At 36.3% G+C, this 14,738-nt stretch overlaps 4 protein-coding genes across 4 annotated transcripts; 2 read left to right on the forward strand and 2 right to left on the reverse strand.

Annotated features, from left to right (window-relative positions):
• Positions 1 to 3,182: 3,182 nt before the first annotated feature.
• LOC133033441 (uncharacterized) lies at positions 3,183 to 4,007 on the reverse strand. The gene has a single exon (XM_061108166.1). It carries the CDS (start codon positions 4,005 to 4,007, stop codon positions 3,183 to 3,185), a length of 825 nt encoding a protein of 274 aa, XP_060964149.1.
• A 331-nt stretch (positions 4,008 to 4,338) lies between these two features.
• Positions 4,339 to 4,953, reverse strand: LOC133033442 (uncharacterized mitochondrial protein AtMg00310-like). Its single transcript, XM_061108167.1, has one exon. The coding sequence runs from the start codon at positions 4,951 to 4,953 to the stop codon at positions 4,339 to 4,341; it is 615 nt and encodes a 204-aa protein (XP_060964150.1).
• Positions 4,954 to 10,419: 5,466 nt separating this feature from the next.
• LOC133033429 (protein transport protein Sec61 subunit beta-like) lies at positions 10,420 to 11,970 on the forward strand. Its single transcript, XM_061108151.1, has 2 exons — positions 10,420 to 10,570; positions 11,518 to 11,970. The coding sequence occupies exon 2, from the start codon at positions 11,529 to 11,531 to the stop codon at positions 11,778 to 11,780; it is 252 nt and encodes an 83-aa protein (XP_060964134.1). The 5' UTR covers positions 10,420 to 10,570; positions 11,518 to 11,528; the 3' UTR covers positions 11,781 to 11,970.
• A 197-nt stretch (positions 11,971 to 12,167) lies between these two features.
• LOC133033428 (uncharacterized) lies at positions 12,168 to 14,695 on the forward strand. Its single transcript, XM_061108150.1, has 5 exons — positions 12,168 to 12,971; positions 13,284 to 13,359; positions 13,476 to 13,692; positions 13,798 to 13,879; positions 14,255 to 14,695. Exons 1-5 carry the CDS (start codon positions 12,657 to 12,659, stop codon positions 14,447 to 14,449), a joined length of 885 nt encoding a protein of 294 aa, XP_060964133.1. The 5' UTR covers positions 12,168 to 12,656; the 3' UTR covers positions 14,450 to 14,695.
• Positions 14,696 to 14,738: the final 43 nt, after the last annotated feature.

Raw genomic sequence — 14,738 nt, forward strand, 5'->3', positions numbered from 1 at the left:
TTTAACATATAATCATGATTACATTCCACTGTGTTGACAATACTATAATCATGAACAAATACATATGTTCTGGACTTAATAGAATTTATACATTAAATATAATTGTTATCCCGAAATTGGCACTCTGAAGTGGCATCACAAGAATGGTAACACGTGACATCTACTTAGAGCACCTGGTCGGATCAACAAGCCGAGCAGGATGCCTCGCTGGCATGTCCATAATGGAATACTCAACGAACCGTGCAGAATGAGCAACACGTAGCGAATTCAACCAAGCGCATCGTGAGTCACCAGCTCAATCCCTATAACTCAGGGATCAACTTGCGTGGATGTGGCATACACACGATCCCACTATCAGTGTATTCAGCCTCAATCCCACGATCCTAGCATTCAGCATTGATCACACGATCTTTCTGTTTATGCGCATTGTAACGAGAGAGGAAACTCTTCCTCCTCAAGTTTCCTCCTTATAAATAGTGAGGAATGTTCACTAGGCAAGGGATCGAAAAATAGAAACGGATAAATTGTAAGCCGAAACGCTATAAGCTAAGGCTATTTAAGAATTATATATTCAGAGATATTATTGTAAGCTATAAGAAAAGGAATCTTCTTCCTTATTCTTAAGTCAATACAACTAACGAGGATTAGGCTATTACCGAACTGCTCGGGGCTGAACCTCTATAAAATTTTTGTGTCTTCTTATTGCTTTACTACATATTCTTATTACGACATATCGTTTATCGCTTATCAAAAATACTCATTGTCGTTGGCTAAAAGCGAAGCCAACAGACTTCCAAAACTCTAGAAAAATGTTATTTTGGTACGCCAATCCACCTACCAACATTCTCTAGCATAAAAAATATCAATTCCATCACTTTTTTACTCATAAAAATCAATTTTCTTCTAAAACCCGAGTTATTCTAAAATAACAAAAAACGCTAAAATTATTAAGTAACAACATCTTCTAACTATGAAGAAATCAATATTTATAGAACCTAAAAGGCTCTTATCAGCTACTCAATTCTTAACGGCTCAACATAAAAATTGATTAATTAGGAATAAGAGTAAAGTGACCAGAGAAAATCATTAATTTAAAAAAATATCAAAAAATCAAACTAATATTTGTGTATCAAAAATTTTAGAATTTATAATAAATAATTAAACATAATTGTTGCCACTCTTTAGAAATTGAGTCTAAAATCTAAATTTAAATTCAAATTCTCTTAATACCTTAACTTAAAATAATCTATTTTTGAGATGATATATAATTACTCAAACACCTACTTGATTAGCATGGGATATTTAAATAAAAATAGATAATTTAAATGAGTTAATTTTTGTTTGATGTTGTTCGATTACGCTACTCCATTGGTAATGGTGTTTTATATATTTAAAATTAATACATAAAAATATATAATCAATTAGGTTGTATTAGACTTTGTCGACCTCCAGTTCTGGTACAGAAGCTCAACTGATTGTGAGTAAGTTATGTCTGACTCTGACTTTAATTTTTTTTTTTTAGTTCCATTAAAAACTCAATCTCTTCCCACGTGCTTCCAAACATCATTGTACATCAAATAGCTAAACAATGTTGACCTTATCAATTTTAACAAAATAAAATAAATACCACAAAAAAAATATCTACAAATTATATAAATCAAATACACATCATCAAAGATATATCGAGTACCATCAAACAAGTATCACGAAGCAATTGAACAAATTACATAACTTCTTATGTATTGAACGTGCAGCGTGTAACAATCAAATAGGTACTATAACTAATATATATCGAGGAGAAATTGAACACTAATCGAAATATCATCCCTAACCTCTAAAAATGCTAATCATTGAGTAAGCATTGAGTAAGCGTCAAATACGTTGAAATTTATGCAAAAAATGAGAAAATCCCAAAAAATATAGATCTCTAACCAACAAATTGACAAAACACACAATTAAATGTATATTTAAGCTACAAAATAATAATAACAAATTTAATATTAATAATAAATTTAACATAAAATCACATATTCATTTCTTTTCCATCAAAAAAACAATCTAAAATCTTAAAAACTTTGACATTCTCCTCCTATCTTGTGATAAGGCTTTTTCTTGATAGAAATATGTTTATCTTTTATAGATAATAGCTTTAAAAATTAGTGTCATGGCTAAAATTCTTTGGGTGTAGAGAAGACAGAAAATGTTTGGAGTGAAGAGAGAAAGAAAAAAGAGAAGATAAAAAAAAATGATTGGGTAAGAGAGGGTATTTTGAGTTTACACAAAAATATGTATATTTAAGATGGCACAAAAAGGTTTAAGTATTTTTTTTTTATTTTAATGTAAAATTATATATTAATGGCATGTTTACTAATAAGTAATGGGAGTCAATAGTAAGGTAATCATTCCATCACATTTGTTTACTTGCATTATTAAAATTAGGAAAGGGAGAAGTTGATTAAATAAGGGAGAAAAGAAAGGGAGAACTTGTTGGAAATATTTTACTAGGATCTAGATTTAAAACCAAGTATGTTTCATTAACATCCTAATATGAATTCTAAAACAATGACATAAACACATATAAAGTTTAGTAAACCTTACATTGGGTGCAGCGGAATATAATGACTCCTTCCGTTCAGATCTCTAGCCCTTGATTCCTTTCTGTAGAAGAACATAATCAAGATCTGAACCTGGATCTCTTTCTCTCCTTCCTTTGATGCTGATTCTCCTTCTTGTTGTTTGGAATCTCCTACAGTCTTACACACTATGATTGAGATACCACTTGATGTGTGTGGGCACTCACTCATTCACTAATGGCTGAATTATTAAGTGTGAAGATAGGCTTAGTGTTTCGAATCGAAGAAGAAAGAAGAAGGAAGAGGCCTCATCTAGGTTTTTAGCTTTGGAGGCATTAGTTGGATAATGAGACCATAACCTTCCTTTTATACTATTCTTCAATAGGGTTAGGGTTGAATTAAATGGATTAAAAAAGAATAAAATATTGGGCAAAATACCTCTTGGCCGTATACAATAAGTGGACCAATCTCTAGTTACAATTTTGCCACTTTATTTCAACCACTTATTCTTCTTTTCAATAATACCATATTTTTCAATTCAACCTTATAAATGCCAAACTATTTATTTAATAATTTTTTATTTTTTTTTTTTTGAATAAAGGATTTTCATTAAAAATTAACAGCATCAGCCTTAACAATGTCACACAAAGAAAGCAGAGCATTTAGCTCATTAAAAGTACAACCTGACGATAAATAAGACGCCCTAGCAACACAATGGGCAGCCCTATTTGCAGATCGATTAACATAAGAAATAAGGACATTATTCAAACTGGCTACAATAGTACGACAGTCCTCAACCAACAAACCAAACTGGGATGGCATATGCACTGAGCTATTAATTGCTTGAACAACAACTAAAGCGTCAGACTCAACAACCACCCTACCCCAGCCCTTGCGCTTTATCCAACTTAGCGCCTCCTTGATGCCAATGACCTCAGCTATTTCTGCAGAAACACAACCCCAACGACTCTCAGAAATAGCTTCAATAAGCTTACCATGGTGATCACGAGCAATACAACCGAAACCAAACTTTTGGTGAGCTTCAAAAGTCGCACCATCGACATTCACCTTGACCGTATACTCATCAGGTTTACGCCAACAATTACTTTTAGAGATATCCCCCATAGCAAATAAAGCATTAGGAGATTCAAATTTAGTAATTTTCCATTGGCCAAGGACATTTTTTGCCGACTTCACTACCTCCAAACCAGACCGAGACTTATGGTTCCATTGCACTTCGTTGCGAGCATGCCAAATACTCCAACACACCATCGCAGCCTCTACACTAACCTCCTCACGGCCATCAGCTAGCAGCTCAAAAAACCAGCTGCTAAACTCAGCAATAGAACCAGTAGCCGACTGGTTTACCGCCGAAAGAGCCCAGCAAGATTGAGAAAATGGGCAGTCCAACAACACATGTACAATAGTCTCCATATGTATATTACAAAAAGGGCACAAGAGATCTACATTTACATGTTTTGAGTGACGTTGTACCTTAGTTGGGAGGCAACTGGAGCAAGCACGCCAAAGAAAGTGATGAACTTTGGGAGGAATGGGCAGCTGCCATAGATGCTTCCAACAGTTCTCATCTTGCAAAAATAACCAATTCCCACTTGAAGATTGAAGGAACTTGTAGGCACTTTTAACCGAATAGAAGCCCGAGGACTCCATGCTCCAAAACCACCCATCTATAGCCCGAGAAGAAGATAGTTGGATGCTTCGAATCAACTGAATATCTCTCTCCTCAAATATATCATTAAGAAGATCAACATCCCAAGATCTTTCCCCCAAAAACCATCAAACTCGAGACATTGTGATCAACTAACCCAGGATTACTCGTCAAGACATAAGGATTAGAATCATTTGGAAGCCAAGGATCAAGTAAGATACTAACCGAAGAACCACTTGCAATAGCCCTTCTTGCACCGGCCCTTACAAGCTCTTGAGCGGCCCAAATGCTTCTCCAAATAAAGCTTGGATTGGATCCCAATTCAGCGTTAAGAAACGAACCTTGTGGGTAATATCGAGCCTTGTAAATTCTCGCCACTAGAGTGTCCTCCATAGTAAGCAGGCGCCAACCTTGCTTTCCCAAAAAAGAGAGATTATAGTCCCGAAGATCACGAAAACCAAGACCACCATAGTGTTTATGTTGAGAAAGCTTCTTCCAACTAACCCAACTCACTCCTCTGCTAGATGAATTAGATTGGGATTTCCACCAAAACTTCGCCATCATCCCTTCAAGGCTTGTGCAAATTTCTTGAGTTAGGAGAAAAACACTCATTGCATAATTAGGAAGCGCTTGAGCCACAGACTTTATCAACACTTCCTTGCCAGCTTTAGACAAGAACTTAGTCTCCCAACTAAAGATCTTCTTTTTCATTTTTTCCTTCAAGAAGCCAAGAATGGCATTTTTGTTTCTTCCCATAATGCATGGAAGACCCAAATAGAAGCGACATTTAAACGCATCAAACCACACAAGTGATCACGAACAACCGAGGTAACATTCTTGCTAAAGAAAACAGAGGATTTAGCAAAATTTACCTGTTGACCCGAAGCAAGCTCATAACTGTGTAATAGCCGCAACACACTTTGAGCTTCATTATCATTGGCCTTGCAAAAAACATAGCTGTCATCTGCAAAAAGCATGTGAGAAACCATAGGTGCACCCCGAGCAACACGACAACCAGTTAACCAATGATGCCTCTCATAGTGCTTTAACAACAAAAAGAGACCCTCAGCACAGATCAAAAACAAGTAAGGAGACAATGGATCTCCTTGACGCAACCCTCTTGACGGAGTAATCGGCCCCATAGAATGACCACCATGAGTAACATCATACGAAATCGTAGTCACACAAAACATGATCAACTGAACCCAATGTTGAGCAAAACCCATACGAAGCAACATGTTCTCAATAAAACTCCACTCAACTCGATCGTATGCCTTACTCATATCAAGTTTAATAGCCATGAATCCCTCCTTCCCTACTCTCTTTCTCTTCAAATAATGCATAATCTCAAAAGCAACCATAATATTATCAGAAATCAAGCGACCCGGAAGAAAAGCACTTTGATGACTTGAGATCACCACAGGCAAAACTTCTTTAAATCGGTTAGCTAACACTTTCGAAATAATCTTATAAAGCACATTACAAAGAGATATAGGGCGCAAATCAGTCATAGACTCCGGATGTTTTTTCTTAGGAATAAGCACAATATTAGTATGATTCAACTCTCTTGGAAAAGAATCAACAACAAAGAAATTCTTAACAAGAGTGATAATATCATTACTTACAGTGCTCCAACATTTTTGATAAAAACCCGGCGTCATGCCATCAGGACCCGGAGATTTATCCGGATGCATTTGAAAAAGAGCTCGATGAATCTCCTCATCAGAAACCGGTTCTAACAACCGGTTGTTGTGGTCACTAGTAACAGCCGAAGGTACACACTGAAACACCTCCTGGTCCGAGACAGCTGAAGCAGTAAACAACGTGGTAAAGTAATCCACCATGACCGAAGGGAGTCATCCTTTCCAATCCACCCAAACACCATCTGAGTCTTTAAGCTTTTGAATGGAATTGCGACGTCTTCTAGAAGTAGCTAAGGCATGTAAATACTTAGAGTTACTATCCCCTTCACGAAACCAAAGTTGCTTGCTTCTCTGCTTCCAAAAGATCTCACGTTGCAACAACACACTATTCAAGTTGGCTGAAGCATTCTTGTAGTTCTCAACCGACACCCTATCATGGCCCCGCTTCCACTTTTGAACCTCAAGCTTACACTCTTTTATTCTCTTAGGAAAATTCCCTGAATAATCTTTTCCCCAATGCCATAAAACATCACCACAACACTTGATCTTCTCCATAACACCCCTCGGCTCACCATTATCCCAACAACTTTTAACAATCTCATAAAACAAAGGCTCTTTCAACCATGAATTTTCAAACCGAAAAACATGACTCTTAGCAACCACCACTTCATTAATCAAAACTAAGTGTAAAGGAGTGTGATCCGAAGTAGACACCTCTAAATTAAAAAGCTTAGCCAAAGGAAAAAATCTAACCATGATTGAGTCACCATCGCCCGATCAATACGCACCTCCACCCAATCCGGTGTACCTCTACTTCGCTCCCAAGTGTACGGGTAACCATAAAGCTCGAGATCATGTAAGCCACAATCCATCAAGGTGTCATTGAACCCGTCAACTAACCACCGTGGATAAGGATGACCACCTTTTTTGTCCTCTTGAGAAGTAACATTATTGAGGTCGCCTATGATACACCAAGGCAAACTTGACTTGTTTTTTAGCTCCCTTATAAGGTCCCAAGTTCTTTTTCGTAATGATCTATTCGGCTCACCATATATTCCCGTCAACCGCCAATGCCCTTGGTCACTACCACAAACAACTACATCAATATAGGACAATCCATACTCTAACACCTGAACATCCTCCTCATCCTTCCACAACAACGCAACACCCCCACTCTTCCCCTGACAGTCCACCGCCAATGCTCCTTCAAAACCAATCGCCACACGCATTCTTTCAACAATATCCTTTTTAGCAAGAGTTTCACACAAAAACAAGTAACTGGGCTTCTTTTGGACCACAAGGTCCTTCAAGAATTGTTGAGCCCACGGGTTCCCAAGCCCATGGCAATTCCAGGAAAGAATACTCATGATGATGGGTGGGCCTGCATACCATGGCCCACCTGTGAATCGTTTTTTGACCCATTTACACCAACATCCCCACTAACAGCCTTAGCCGAAACCCCCTCCACGTGAGCTTCAAGGCCCACACGCCCAGTACGCCTCCTCTTACTTTCCATTAACACAACCAAATATTCCTCAATATTTGCATCATCGTCACTTTCCATAAATTCTGAATTTCCATCTATAGCCGATTGCCTAATCTCCCTCCCACTTTCCTTAGTTATTTCTTTCTTTTTACTCTTCCCTAAAATCATGGGATCATGATCACCAACATGGTCAACACAATCAACATCCATGATCTTTTGGATAGCCTTAACTCCATGATGATCTTCATTCGCACGCCCCCCACCACCACGGCCAGCTGCCGCTCCACCCTCCTCGGCCCCACTCCGAAGCCACTTAGCACCAACTAAGTAATTTTTCTTCTTTAGATCCGCCCGTAGCGCCGCACCATACGGTTTGACCAATTGATCAATAGGTTGATCAAAACGTTTAGGACAAAATCTATCCGCATGCCCGATGATTCCACAAACAAAGCAAAAGGTAGGAAGGTGTTCATATTTAAAATTCGTCCAAATCCAATCCCCATTCTCCTTGCAAAGTTTCATCCTCCTCTTTAATGGTTTTTCGATATCCACCGTAGTACGAACACGCAAGTACTCTCTCCAAATACTATTAAAATTCTTAGGATCCGATTTAACATACGTACCTATATAAGCACCCGCACTCCGAACCACCTTTTCCAACATGTATCCAGATTTCAAATCATGAATCTGAACCCAGAAATCAAGCTTGTGAAGCGCCACTTCCTTAGGATCTTCTCCCTTATTCAGACGATGAAAAACAAGAGGGCTTCGATTGAACGTCCAAGGGCTACCATCTATAACGGTTTGGACATCCAACTCATGGAAAAACTGAAAAAGATAACGATTCGTACCCAACTCCTTGATAAAGACACCCTTACCCGGCTGCCAAAGTGAAGCCATTAAGTGGCGCATTGCATCAAAGTCCACCGGTCGACCCGTCAGAAACTTCCCCACCAAACACCACTGATCGTCGAAAGTCGTCTCATCTCCCTCATCGTCTCCCCCAATCAGAACACCCGCTTCCTCATCCTCCAAACTAATCTGAGCGTACTGCTCATTCAAATCGAAATCCACGTGACTGCTCGATGCCATGATGACCAAAAGACAAGATCTTGAAGACAACCTTAAAAAACTTTAGAGAACTTTTACCAACATGTCAATAGACAAGACTTTATTCACGGTACTAATCTTTAATCTTTTGTCAATTCTGAAAAGATATTGATTTCCCTCTTTTGGTGAGTGAATATATTCATTATTCACTATATAGGACTACCACATTTATTTAATAATTTAAATAACTATCAAATAAAATTGTCATTTATAATATTTATTAATTAGACTCCATAAAGTCTCTTAATTAACAAATAAATCCCAAAACACTATTTCTTCACAATCAAGCCATAACATAGTGAAAATTCATAAACTAGACATAGTCTAATTTTAGAATCATAATTGATTAATTAAAATCAATTAACTGAGTCTTACAAGCAGTATGGTCTCAACTAGTATGGGGACCATAGGCCTATATAAACCGAGCTTCCAATAAGTCGAACCGAATTTACCAAGTAAATTCCCTAACTTATTAATTCCTTATTGAATCCACACTTAGAACTTGGAATTGCACTTTCAGTTATATAGAACGCTCTATATGTTTCACGATATAGATACGCTATTAGTTATCCATTGTTATAATCCTAATTTGATCAATGACCCTCTAATAGATGATCTACATTGAATAGGAACTAAATTACTGTTACACCTTCAATGTATTTTATCCTTAAAACACTTAGCTCCGTATAAATGATATTTCAGGGAAGTGAAATGAGATCTCCACCATTTATCTCTGTTTAGCCAAGCTCTAAGGATATCATCGTTTCACTTCTAAATTCCTATAGAAGTTATAGACTCCATATTTATGTTAGCGCTCCCACTCAATTATACTATCATGTTCCGAAAATGTACGTATCACCCTGACCCAAAAGTAGGCTTAACTAACAAATCAAAGAATATGCATAATACTCTTGAGATCGAACCTAAACATATCAGGATTAAGATCATTTGATCTAGGATCAACGGGTGATATTGAATTGAATAAATATTACGGTAAATTTTAATATATCTAATCAAAGTTCAATATCGGTCCCTTCCGATGTATACTCCATACATCCGATGCTGGTAAACTTTGTCAATGCCCTGGAAAGGACATAACACTTATCCAAGGTGTAAGAATACCTATCGTTGATTATACCATGTCAGTCTAAATCCAGTGTTCTGACAAATCAGGGAATAAACTTTCGAACATATAATCAAGATTATATTCCACTGTGCTGACAACACTATAATCATTAACAAATTCATATGTTCTGAACTTAAATAGAATTCATACATTATGTATATATAATCATGAAATATATCATGTGAACATTGCAACATTAAATGTTATTTCTGATCTTTATTAATAAGTAAATCTGATTATATTGAAATGAGTTTTATTTAGGGCATAAAACCCAACAGAACTTCCCCCACCAATTTTGTAAGGAATGTCATTAAGGGTAATGGATTTTTAATATTTTTATTTTATTTTTTAATATTAAAATATATAATGACAATTTTGTCCTTTAAAGTATGTCTTACAAAATAACTACCATATAATATAGTTTAACTCAAAAGGACAATTTAGTCAATTTAAGCATTCCGATTACGTTTCCTGATAAAGTAAACAAGATAAATCACAACTATTCTATTTCTAAAAAAATTTAGTAAACAATATATTACAAATATTGATTCCGATTATTTTTTATTTATCTTGTTACATTTCTCCATTAATTTATTCCGATTATGATTAGTGCATAGTAAACGTGCCATAAAAGTGAAATTTGACTACCACAATTAAAGTTGAAAGATGTGGATGAAATTAAAAATAAAATATAATATTTTTACATATTTTTATATTTTTGCTCTAATTGCAAAATGGTATAAACAAGTGCCTTTGATGACCAAGCAGAGTTTCTGACGTGGCATGATATTATTGGTAGAAAAGGCGTGGAATTGTTGGGAGGGAGGCCACACGGGAATAAGAAAGAAAAATAAACTCCCATCTGTGTATAAGAATACCAAGTCGGAGCAAATTCATTCTTATAATTCACGCTTTCACATTCCGATCTTCCACATCTTTCTTCTTAACACCGAGTCGACTCAGGCGAGTTCCTTACGCACTTTTTTATCTTTCTCAGTTTTGATTTTCTCTTTCTGCTTCCTTAATCTTGTAGATCTAGGCCATGCAATCTTGAATATGGGGATTTCGTTTAATAATAATTTTGGATCTGACTATCGGATCTGCTTTCCCCCTGTGCAATATTGTCATATTTTTTGGCTCTCTAAATTATGTCAATGTTAATTCTCTGTGATAACCATTTAATTTTTGAAGGGGCTAGTATGGAGTTTTACCTAGTTTATTGGATGGATTTGGGGAATTTTGTTTGAGGCCATTTTATAGGTTTTTTCCTGCTGCTGTATAAAATTCCTGATTTTCATGAGTTTATCTGTTCTTTTGGCAAATGATGGCATTAAATTGAAAACTTTACGTCCTCTCAAGGATCTAAGTGTTGATGATTGATACAATTTACTCTTTGCATATGCTAGATCTATATACCTCTGTATTCATCATTATCTACAGTTGATTGTTTTTAGTTTTGCCCTTAATTTTTTTTTTTAATTTATTTGTTTATTTAAAATGAAGGCGAATTCTTCGATATTTGTCTATTAATTTCACGTGTAGCTGAGAAACTAGTAATGGGATTTGTATTAGAATCATTGTTGAACCTATACTAAGATCTAAATGTTTGTCACCAAAGGTTTTCTCAGCTGGTTATGCTATTTGTATCCTTTAAATGGCATTGAAAGGAATAATTGGGATTATTCCGATTATTTGCTGGAGAAGTGGCGCTTGCAATCGCCTTAATATGCATTTAATATAGTCCTGTTGCACTTTATTATTGAAAGTGTGATCATCTCAACAATGAGTGTCCATGGTTAGGTCTCATGGGGTTTCAGGTTTCCGTTCTTCATGGGGGGATAACAATTTGTTAAGAGTTTGCTAAATGGTGTGACCATTGGAAGTTATAACTGTTTGTTTGATTGTTTCAGAAAAAAGCAGAATGGTTTTGGGTGGAGGAGGAGCCCCTCAAAGAGGAAGTGCTGCAGCCACTGCAAGCATGCGCCGAAGGAGGACGACAAGCAGTGGGGCTTCTGGCGGTGCTGCTGGGACCATGCTCCAGTTTTACACAGATGATGCTCCTGGACTTAAGATCTCACCCAATGTCGTTCTCATTATGAGCATTGGTTTCATAGCCTTTGTTGCAATTCTTCATGTTATGGGCAAGCTCTACTTTGTTCGCAGAGAAACCTAGAAGAAGAATGTAACAACAGAGATCTAAGGGTTCATGTTCTGGATTTCGTTTGAGTTAAAAAAAAAAATAGACCAGTTACTCATTACATTGCGTTTACTTTTTCCTTTTTGTTAATTTGTTCATTTAGAATATGAAAGGTTGGAACAGTAGTGGCATTTTGTTTTCAAATGAAAGATAGATTTTGATCTTAGTATGGCTTAATTCGTATGCAAATTTAGTTTGTCAAACGTAGAATTTGGCCGCTCACATACAAAAATTGGTTGAATACTTGAATTGTTATGGAAATTAAGGTTGAAAAACATTTGATGAAGCACAATAGAGCATGTGTCAATTTAATGATTTCATTGTAGTTTACGACATACATGCATTGCCAATTGTAGGAATAGATGAACCAACTTTATTTGCTTCCATGATGCCTTATGTAGCCAATGGACTTTTCAAAAATGAAAAAGTTAATGATGTTTGGAACAATAGTATTATGATCAATTCAATTATTGCTGGAGTTTATTTTTTGGGTTGACTTTTCTTCCCCAAGATCCGAACCTTTTAGTTTGCATATTAAATTTGGGATAATAATTAACAATTGGAAAGAAATTCTCAATGCTAAAAAAACATGAGTGAGATTGACGTGGGTGGAAAGAATACAGTTTTTATATAAACCTCCCAGCTCCTTCCCACAATCCCGCGTACGCTGTTTATGATGGGCAACGGTTGCAACTTTGAGCGTAATAGAACATAACCAAAAACCATTGAGTATACCGTGAGTGTCCAATAATCGAAAGAATTACTCGATAGTTTCTCTCAGTCATATATCAGCCAAGAAAGATTTGACGTGAAGAGTTAGTTAAACAAACACATTCCAGAACACCAAGAAAAATGATAAACAGAAGACTAAGCACTCGAACGAGCATCCAACCAACCCAAAGGACCGAACCCCACATTGATGCACCCCTTACTTCCAACTTATGTGACAATGGCACTCCTTCCTTGCCAAGAAAATTCACAAATTCCAGGCGGACCATAGGTAAAAGCTCAGATTGGTCGTTGAATTCTCCCAAGGAAGATCAACCAGAATCTCCATCACCCATTTGCAGCAGTTGCACTAGTCCACTAAGCTCTAAAACATCTTCTTCTAAGCTCAATACATTCTTCTCTCGACTCTCCACTGAGTCAGCAACTCCAAGAAACCAGGTTCTTTTTCAAGAATCTCCTATGATCTCAGAGTTTGAATTTGTGTTACTGGATAAGCTTTGTTATTACTCGTCATAGACAATTCAACACCTAATAATACTTTCTCTGGTTACTTGGTCAAGATCTTTCAAGATTGCCCAACCTTTTTCGCTTGGACACTGTTTTCTTTCTTTTTAAAATATGAAAAAAAAAACATTTGTTACCACGATTGGAGTATATCCAACTATTCTTTTTGTGAAGGGCCTTGTATTGTTTTCGTTTTATTTTTATGCATATGGTAATCGAAAATGCTGTAAATTTGACAACCCTCAGAGCTATTACGTTGATTCGGATAGTGGGAAGAATGGCCGTTTCAACGACCCAAATCCTCAAGACAAGTATCCACTAGGTCTCTTTCCCTTTTCCACTTTTAAATCATCCCAAAAAAAGAGTATAAATTAATATTAACATAATTGAAATAGTATCCGAGTCTAATTCCTTGACAATCCAACACATTTGTTTCAGCAATTGAAGAGAATTCAGTAGCTGAGGAGATTAGTAGTCAAGCTTGCAGTTTAGGGAACTTCGGAGTGTCCAATGGTGAAAGCCCGGATTATTTACAGCATAACTTGATGACTCGGCCGAAGCCTTACAGTACGTTCTTAGATGAAGTCAAGAAGCAGGAGCTTGAGGCTGAGGTAGAAGCATGGAAAAAAACTAAAGAAACCGAGCTTATTGACAAGTGAGAACTGAGAACACATTGTGTTTCATTCATGTATAAAAAGGGGTTTATCCTCCTCTATTATAAAAAGGGGATTCAACTTTCTTATCTAGCAATGCCTGGCAGGTTGGCCAGAAAAGAAGCTGCTATAAACGAATGGGAACACAAGAAGACTAGCAAGATTGTGGAAGAAATGAAGAAATTTGAGGTATGAAGCTCTTGTGAAGGTTCTGAGTTAATGATGTACATTTTTCTTTCATGTAAAAGTATTGCTCATGAGATCATTATAGGAAATAAAGAAGGGGAAAAAAATGGGTTAGCTTATCAGTAATCGGAAAGATTAAAGACATGTTGGGAATAAAGATATAAAACACTCTCCACAAGCCTTCATAGAACCCATTTCAACAAAAAAAAAAAAAAAGTAGAAGCAGAAGAGCGTGAATATCTTATCTTGTATCAGTAATTACTCACTTATTTTAACCTTTACTGCTAAAGGTATTCGCTTATTTTATATAAAAGATACAAAAGAGTCTAAGCTTATGTAATACTTTTTGCTCATCTTCATTGTCTTCTTATTTCGCAGAGCAAGCTGGAGAAGAAGCGTGCTAAAGCATTACAGAAATTCCAAAAGAAAATGAACATAGCAAAGGCTGAGGCAAATAAAATGACAACAAAGGCAAGGAAAGAAACCATTGAGAAAATATCAGACATTTCAAAGATCTCTGACACAGCATTAGCCACGAAGAATTCAAAATGTGTCAAGCTACGGTTCTCTTAGTCCAAAAAAAAAACAATTATAACTTTTAGTAATTAGATAAATGAGATGTTTGGCATTAAATTCCAATGTGCATCAACGATTCTATTCAGCAATTATTAATCATAAGAATCCGTAGTATCTCCAAGCTTTTTGACGTTATGCTAGTCCTTGTAAGAGAGTTAGTGGTCATGTTGGTCATATATTTTTTTAGACATTTCAGACATGTATCGGTGGGTTCACTTAATTTTGACCGATTAATATTTTTCATATTTCCCTGAAAAATAAAAAAGGAAAAAACAACCAAGCCGAA

Source organism: Cannabis sativa, unplaced genomic scaffold (genome assembly GCF_029168945.1).
Source record: "Cannabis sativa cultivar Pink pepper isolate KNU-18-1 unplaced genomic scaffold, ASM2916894v1 Contig7, whole genome shotgun sequence".
Lineage (NCBI taxonomy): Eukaryota > Viridiplantae > Streptophyta > Magnoliopsida > Rosales > Cannabaceae > Cannabis > Cannabis sativa.